We start from the raw sequence: 9,240 nt of genomic DNA on the forward strand, positions 1-9,240 counted from the left end.
AGATATCAATGTTCAATCTGTCCATTTCTCGCTTGACGATATCCAGTTTACCTTGAGTCATAGATCTTACATTCCATGTTGCTATGTGATATATCTCCTTGCAACATCGGACTTTCCGGTCGCTTCCCGACACATCCACAACTGAGCGTCCTTTTGGCTTTAGCCCAGCCGCTTCATTCGTCCTGGAGCTACTAGGAATCGCCCTTTGTTCATCCCCAGTAACATGTGGGACGCCTTCCAACCTGGGGGGCTCATCTTCCGGCGTCATATCGATAATGGTATTGTGACTGGCCATAGGGTTTTCTTGGCAGGAAATACTGGAGTGGGTTGCCATTACCTTCTCCAGTGAATCACATTTTGTCAGAACTCTCTGCCGTGACCTGTCTATCTTGGGTGGCCCTAGACAGCAGAGCTCACGACTTCATCGAGTTTCGCAAGCCCCTCCGCCACGACAAGGCAGTGATCCAAGAAGGGGACACTTGAATGTATCAAATACTAAAATAGTGTTGTGTTCGAAGTTGTCTGTTATATTAATCGTTGTTGTCGTCGTGTCTGCGTTGAGATAATTTGGTCACAGAATAAAACTCCTGTGAAACTTAAACTAATTTAATGGCTAAATGGAGAAAATTTTATAGAAATTCAGACTGACGACCGTTTCCTTCGGCGTCTTACAAGCTACTGTCCGAGGACGGTTGGCCATGCTTCCCTCTCCAGGCATTCACTTGTTCCTCTTTTTCTTTAGGGGGCCCTCCGCTTGCGTGGACCCTTGGAGCCTGGCAGTCGCAGCGCTCGTTCGGCGGTGTCGATAATAGAGGAATCCTCCTCGCGTCCCCGGTGCTGGCCCGCAGCCCCCTCGTAAGCTCGAATTTCAGGGCAGGCGGGCGTCCGCGTCTTGTTAGGCCCATCGCTGTGCCCGCTAGGCTTCTAAGAACATCTGCCGACATGTGGTGCAGGCCCGCCGAGTTTCGTGAATTATGGCCCCGGCTGTGTCTTCGACGGCGCCAGTGGTGCGGGAGGGACGCTTTCAGGGGCGACGAGGCGCTGGTCGACTTGCCGGCAGTGGCAAGAAGCAGCGGTGCCATTTCCGAAAAGGGCACTGCGGCGCGTACACACACACACACACACACACACACACACACACACACACACACACACACACACACACACACACACACACACACACACACACACACACACACACACACACACACACACACACACACACACACACACACACACACACACACACACACACACACACACACACACACACACACACACACACACACACACACACACACACACACACACACACACACACGCACACACACACACACACACACACACACACACACACACACACACACACACACACACACACACACACACACACACACACACACACACACACACACACACACACACACACACACACACACACACACACACACACGCACGCACACACACACACACACACTCGGGTGGCGGCTCGGCCGGCGATCAGGGGAACAAAGCAGCCGTCTCCTGACACGTCCCTCTGATCTGGTTTTTGTCCGTTTTTGTCCCCGACACATTCCCCCCCGAAATGACGAAGTCATTTGTTAGTCGGAGATTTCCAGAGGGTAGAGCAACTGAATTGGACGGCGAAGTCTGGTCCCCCCTGGCAGTCGGACTTCAAAAGGTGTTGTTCGGCTGTCTCTTCCCGTGAATGCCCTTTCGATTATTCCCAGCATCCACATTTGCCGCGGATGTAGGGCTTCTTTCAGGAGGACAACGTCTCCAATTTTAACTTGCTTTCCCCGTTGAGCTCCTTTGGAATGGGTCAGCTGCAGCTCCTTTAAGTACTCAGTGCACCAGCGTCTCCAAAACCCTTGCAATGCTTTGTTGCGAGTTGAAATCATTTGTCGCAGGTGGTTACAGGACAGGGCAGAGATTTCCTTTCTTAGCAGCTCCGGAAGAGAGGTCAGTCGTCTTCCAGTAAGAAACACAGCGGGACAGAGCGGTTCAGGTTCGATCGGCTCTGTGTAAGCATGAGTAAGTGGTCGGGAGTTCAGCACCCCTTCCACTTCAGCCAGCGTAGTTGACATTTCCTCGAACGTCAAGCAACTCGTTCCTAGCGTCTTCTTTAAAGGCTTGCTTCGTTAGTCCGACAAGACGCTCGTAGAAGCCGCCCCACCATGGTCCGCGTTCCACAATAAATTTCCATTGAACACAAGAGTTTATAAGGTGATCTTGTACAGGGTCACCTCGCATCACATCCCAGAGGCAGCCCAAATCCCTGTTGACCTTCTTGAACGTGAAGGCATTATCACTGGAGATGGTGCTCGTAAGTCCTCGTTTGGCAGCGAATCGGCGAAACGCGAGCAGAAACGAGCCTGCCGACATGTCGGCAACCAGCTCCAGATGGATGGCTCGAGTCACCGCGCAGGTGAACAGCGCTACATAGCACTTCGTAGGCGAGAGCCCTTTGACGACACGTGGTCCGGCAAAGTCGACGCCCGTCACCTGAAAGGGTTGGGCTTCTGTTATGCGGTCTGTTGGCAGCGGTGCTGTCACTTCGTTTGCCGGCTGTACGTTGAACCGCTGGCACGTTACGCATTCTTTTACAATTCTTTTCACCAGCTGCCTTGCTCCGATCACGAGATATCTTTCTCTGAGCTGCGTAAGCGTGTGGCGTATCCCTCCGTGCAACACTTTGAGGTGGCAGCAGTGGGCAAGCAGCTTCGCTAGGTGGCTTCGCTTTGGTATGACTACGGGATGTTTGGAGTCATAGCTCAAGTGGCTCCGTTGTAGCCGTCCGTCAATCCTCAGAACTCCATTTTCGTCCACCACAAGAGAAGCATTTCTGAGCGGAGAGTCGTTGGGCACTGCTTTCTGATTTCGAATGCTGTGCAATTCCTTTGAAAAGCCTTCTCTCTGATCATTCCGTATCCAAGATAGTTCGGCCCGATCTAGCTCTTCGGGGGTGAGGGGTCCGGCTTCATCGCTTCGTCGTCTTGCCTTAAAGATGAAACGAAGCACCCAAGCCATGACTCTTCATTAATGCAAGCGCGGTCACCTGAGACGTCATGGCTGGCAGTGCCTTGGTTGGCTGCCTGCTCTCTAATTCCTTGTCCGTGAAGGTTGCCTGCACCAGTCCATTTGGCCACTCGCTTTCATGTGCGCAGAGCCACTTGGGTCCCGTCCACCATATCTCACTAGTCGCAAGGCAGGAAACTGTGACGCCACGCGTCAGGAGATCCGCACGGTTCTCTTTACCCGGGCAGTGCCTCCATTCATAGCATCCGGTGCTTTGCTGTATCTCACGGACGCGATTTCGCACGAACTGCTGCCAGCGCTCAGTGTCACCTCGAATCCAATGGAGAGCGATCGCGGAATCGGTCCAAGGAGTAACGCAATCAGGGTGCTTCCTGAGCGTCTTTACTATGTAGCTGCACAATCGAGCTGCAAGCAAACATGCCATCAACTCCAGCCTTGCTAGCGTGAGTTCTTTAAGTGGAGCCACCCTCGATTTGCTCATTACAATCGTTGAAGTTAGACCGCCTTCCGAAGCAATGGTGAGGTAGGCGACCGCCCCATAGGCCGCGGGACTAGCGTCTGCAAAGATGTGCAGGTGCGTTTTTGTAGCCGGTCCACTGAAGTCCGCTTCGTAGTACCGTGGTACCTGTATCTCAGGAAGATGTTTTAATTCACAGTACCAGGTTTCCTAGCCTTCAGCTATGTCGTTTGGTAGGGCATCGTCCCATTCGACGTTCTGGCGCCACAGCTGCTGAAACAGGATCTTAGCTCGTACGATAAAGGGTGACAGCCATCCCAGTGGGTCATAGATCCGTGCGGTAGTTTGCAGCATGGAACGTTTGGTGTCTGTATCCATTGTTTTGGAGCTTGCGACACATGGCGCAAAGGTCAGGCGGTCGGTAATGGGGTCCCAGGTCAGTCGCAGCACTTTCAGCACCCCTGAGAGGAATCCTAGAGACTTATTTTTGGTGCCGTCTTGCCCAAATAGCCGGCGTAGCCTTTCGTTATTCGACGACCACCTGTGCAACTTCATCGAGGCGGAGTGGAAGATCGCATTGGCTTCGTTGTAGAGCTTCAGAGCCCCTTCTTCGTCATCTGCACCGGTTAGTAGGTCGTCTACATAAAGGCTTTGCTGCAGCTGGCTGGCAGTGTGGGGAAACTCTTCCTCGCAAGCTTTCAAGTGGTGCTGAAGGGTAGCGGAGAGCAGAAACGGGCTTGCGGTGGTTCCAAATGGTACTCGCTTCATGCGCCACGTTTCAATGGGAGGCAACGAAGTGCCGGCCTGAGGAGTCTCTCGGAACCAAAAAAATCGCAGAGCATCTCTGCCTTGCTCCCACACTCCAATTTGTAGAAAGGCCTGCTCAATGTCCACGACGAACTCAACTAGATATTTGCGGAAATCAAGCAAAAGCCCGTCGTGGTCTGCCGTTAAGTAGGGTCCTGTTTCAAGGTTGTCATTAAGAGTCTTTGTACTTTTAGCGTGGGAAGAAGCGTCAAATACAACTCTCAATTTTCTGGAATCACGGAGCACTGCTTGATGAGGCATGTGGTAAACGCAGTGGTTGCGGTCGGCCTTTTCTTCTACGCGTTCTGCCATGTCCAGAATACCGTACTGCCTGATCACCGCGTCGTATTCTTCGAGAAGGTCAGGAGCCCTTTTGAGTCGGTTCGCCAATTGATTGAGACGCTTCAGAGCAATTTCTCGGTTATCCTCAAGCGAAATCTCGGATTTCCAAGGCAACGCAACCTCATAGCGGTTACCGACTCGCTTGAGGTTGTCCTCAAAGAACTATAGAGCTTGACATATTTTGTCGTTCTTCTCGACCTCCTTTACTCCAATTGATTCCAAATCTCAAAATTTGGTCAGAATATCTGTCGTCTACCTCTCGATTACAGATGTTCGTAGTGTCACGGTTTGGAATCAGTGGGTCTGCTCGACATCGAACAGTCCAGCCCGCTGATGTTTCCACTGCTCTCAGTCGGTTTCCTAATTTGACTGATCTACCTGTGGTGAAGTCCCATATGTGGTCAGATCCAATAAGCATATCAACACATTCTGTCCCGTTGTTGTTTGAGAATTCGGCCGATTCGTAACCAAGGCACTTTAGTCGTTTCATTATTCTCTCTGGTGGTGAGGAAATAGGTTGATCGCAGATGGTCTCTGTTTCCAGTACTTCGAGTTCCCGCTCGTCTCCGCGGTTAGTCTTTAGTATAACCTTTACTCTTCGGAACTCGCGTTCGTCTTGGTGGCCTCCGAACACACCGACGGTCAACCTCTCATGCCCGAGAAGCGTACATCCCAGTTTCCGCGAGGTGTCAACTGTGATGTAAGAGCGCTGACTTCCTCCGTCGAACAGAACTCGTACCTGAGCCTTGCAAGTCTCTCCACCACATAATGCAGTTGCGGTCTGCAGCAAAACGTTTTTTTTTGGAAGTAGAGCCGTTGCCCGTTGTAGTAGTTTTGAGGCTCACTTGCGCGTTCGTTACGGTGCGGTTCGGTTCAGGTGGTCTGTTACCGGTGTACGAAGGGTCGCACATCGTGCTGGCATGCTTCTTGCGACATTTGTTGCACGGCAGGCATACGCGGCATGCTCGTGACTGATGTCCACATTTAGTGCACTTGAAATATCGGCCGGACGACCGCAGAAGTTTTTTCTTCTTTCCCAAAGGTTTTGCGGCGTCACAGTTCTGCGTTTTGTGCTCGTTGGAACCGCAGAAAAAGCAGGTCAATGGGGTAGCGTTTTGATGTAGCATCGCAGCCGATCGGACATGCCTGTCATGCGTTTCCCCATGCAGCTTCAAATTGTCTTTAAGGCCTTCTTTAGGTTGTTGCTCGAGGTCCATGCTTTGTAATGCATTTAAATTCTCCCGACTTTCGACTTCTACTGTCAGAAAGGAGAGTAGCTTTAAATGGGAAGAAACCGTACCTTGGCCGCTTTCGTTAGCTAGGTGTGACGACGCATCGGAGAAGGAGCTCTGTTCGCAGGCGAGGCTGTCGGTGTCCACGACACACTTTCGGCTGAAGTCCAACAGGATGTCACGTGGCATCGCTCTTTGCACGATCGGTATTAGCATCGAGCTGTTGGACTCCAGCTTTTGTCCGAGCGTCTCGAGGCCTTTGATGTGTGCCGCCAAGGTGTCGTAGAGACGGCGAAGACCACGGATATCGTCTGATGAGCGCACGGGCTTCAAATCGATCAGCCTCTTGAGATGTTCCTGAACCAGAATCTCCTCGTTGCCAAACCGTTTCTTGAGCAGCTGGATGGCATCGTTGTAACACCTTGCGGTCGGTGGAAGACCAGCGAGTGCCGCTGCCGCGTCGCCCGTGACTGATGCTCGCAGGTAGGGAAATCTGTCGATGTCAGACAAATCTTCGTTTTTATCCACTACCTGCTCGAACACTTCCCAAAAGGGTTGCCAGTCAGAGCGCCGTCCTGTGAATTTCATTAGGTCGATCTTCGGCAGCTTTACTGTTGTCTTCACAGATGTGGCCATTTGGGAGGCTGGCGTGGTAGTTTGAACGGTAATGCCACTGCCCGCCGATTCCACGGCAGCCTGCGTTGATAACAAACCACTATCCACCTGAAGCTTTAGTCCAGCGAGGCAGGTTATGATCCGGTCTTGATATTCAAATACTTGCTCGTAGTCGTTTTCTGCGTCATCTTCCGGTTGGTTGGTTGGTTGGTTGGTTGGTTCATGGGAAGGGAAAGGCGCAGTATCTGTCACACTTGCTCTGTGGACACCTGAACCGCGCCGTAAGGGAAGGGATAAAGGTGGGAGTGAAAGTGGATAGAGAGAAAGGGGGGCCGTAGTGGAGGGCTACGGAGTAATTTCGACCACCTGGGGATCTTTAACGTGCGCTGACATCGCACAGCACACGGACGCCACTTCGTTTCGCCTCCATCGAAACGCAGCCGCCGAGGCTGCGTTTCGATGGAGGCGTTCAATTTCCGTGTTGACAGTATCAGGTTGTTGCTCCAGCTTGCTGAGTCTAGCATGCAGCAACGTAGCTTCAGTAGTTGTTAGTGACGTTTGCCGCTCGTTGAATTCGTTGATGACCCTTGTAACTTGCGAGCGCAAAACCTTCCGTTTCTTTAAAAGGCGTTCCATTTTCTTCGCAATTAGTTAGTCAATAATTAAGCTCACCGGATCGATGACATCGGTAGTTGTGACCAATCGTTGTCGAGACGTTCCTGGCGTGGATGCGTTGAGGTGAGCGTTGAAAGAAAGCGTTGAGCTCACAAATCCACGACAGATTGCATTCCCGGGTTTCGGCACCAAACCTTTTGTCTGTTATATTAATCGTGGTTGTCGTCGTGTCTGCGTTCAGATAATTTGGTCACAGAATAAAACTCCGGTGAAACTTAACAAACTGATTTAATGGCTACATAGAAGAAACTATACAGAAATTCAGACTGACGACCGTTTCCTTCGGCGTCTTACAAGCTACTGTCCGAGGACGGTTGGCCGTGCTTCCCTCTCCAGGCATTCACTTGTTCCTCTTTTTCTTTAGGAGGCCCCCCGCTTGCGTGGACCCTTGGAGCCTGGCAGTCGCGGCGCTCGTTCGGCGGTGTCGATAATAGAGGAATCCTCCTCCCGTCCCCGGTGCTGGCCCGCAGCCCCTTCTTAAGCTCGAATTTCAGGGCAGGCGGGCGTCCGTGTCTTGTTAGGCCCATCGCTGTGCCCGCTAGGTTTCCAAGAACATCTTCTGCCGACATGTGGTGCAGGCCCGCCGAGTTTCGTGAATTATGGCCCCGACTGTGTCTTCGACGGCGCCAGTGGTGCGGGAGGGACGCTTTCAGGGGCGACGAGGCGCTGGTCGACTTGCCGGCAGTGGCAAGAAGCAGCGGTGCCATTTCCGAAAAAGGCACTGCGGCGCGTACACACACACACACACACACACACACACACACACACACACACACACACACACACACACACACACACACACACACACACACACACACACACACACACACACACACACACACACACACACACACACACACACACACACACACACACACACACACACACACACACACACACACACACACACACACACACACACACACACACACACACGCACGCACGCACGCACGCACGCACGCACGCACGCACGCACGCACGCACGCACGCACGCACGCACGCACGCACGCACGCACACACACACACACACACACACACACACACACACACACACACACACACACACACACACACACACACACACACACACACACACACACACACACACACACACACACACACACACACACACACACACACACACACACACACACACACACACACACACACACACACACACACACACACACACACACACACACACACACACACTGTTACGACCAAGCATCCGCAATTGCGCGCTCTATTGTTCGCCTGTGGGCATGGAAAAGTTTTGTGAATATGTGGTGATGGTCCATTGGCTCTAAGTGAGCCTGTTTCCAGGAAACCTGTTTTGTAAGCATGTTTTGCTTTGTGGACAACCTGCAAATGCCAAATTGGCCCTGTCAAGAGAACGTCTGGAAAAACACAAAGAAACGTCCCCCTGCGGGAAATAGCAGGAAGTGCTTTCTTTTGTTCACCCTTCCAGTCGAGAAGTGCTATCCTCCAGTGATGAATGCCTCCTATCCAAAGGAGACGACAGAGTGACATGTCCGCTGACGTGCAGGACAAGAGAAGAGCATGACTCATACGGCCATTAAGTGATTTCCCGGGAATGCAGGAAAGATTTGCAATTGTCGAAAAGGGACCATGTTGGGAGCCCTATGCGGCGCCACGTGCACTCGGGTTTCTGAGAAGTAAAACCCCCAGAACCAGCCTGTGGTTTCTTTGCTGAAGAATAGAAATGTACCTCCTCTCCTCGCCGTTCCCAAGCTTTTCCCGCCAACAAGTGATCACGCCCAACGAATGAATGCCGGACCAGTCAGTGCTTCAGACCATCAGTGCAGTGATGTGTTCGATTGGATGCCGATACCTGAGGGGCGTGCCCTGGATTTGGTTGGTCAGCATCTTCAGAGAGGGGCTGGACATAGGGGGTTTTTAAGGACGCTGCAGAGCACGAAATGGCGCTCTGAGCCCTGGGTAAACGGCTCATCCAGTCGCTTCTCGCTATGAACTCTTAACGCTTGCCATTTTGCTGATGTACCCTTCTTTTTCGTGTAAATAATCTTGTAAATAAGTTTCTCAAAGTGCCAT

General features: G+C 52.0%; 1 protein-coding gene across 1 annotated transcript; it reads right to left on the reverse strand.

Annotated features, from left to right (window-relative positions):
- Positions 1-2,067: 2,067 nt before the first annotated feature.
- On the reverse strand, positions 2,068-7,874 carry LOC146187317 (uncharacterized). The gene is made up of 5 exons (XM_084608189.1): positions 7,632-7,874; positions 5,946-6,573; positions 3,712-4,401; positions 3,059-3,597; positions 2,068-3,000 (listed from the first exon to the last, which is right to left on the reverse strand). Exons 1-5 carry the CDS (start codon positions 7,872-7,874, stop codon positions 2,068-2,070), a joined length of 3,033 nt encoding a protein of 1,010 aa, XP_084464315.1.
- Positions 7,875-9,240: the final 1,366 nt, after the last annotated feature.

The sequence above is a fragment of the Amblyomma maculatum genome, chromosome 6 (genome assembly GCF_055883805.1).
Source record: "Amblyomma maculatum isolate TAMU_Amacu chromosome 6, ASM5588380v1, whole genome shotgun sequence".
Classification (NCBI taxonomy): Eukaryota; Metazoa; Arthropoda; class Arachnida; order Ixodida; family Ixodidae; genus Amblyomma; species Amblyomma maculatum.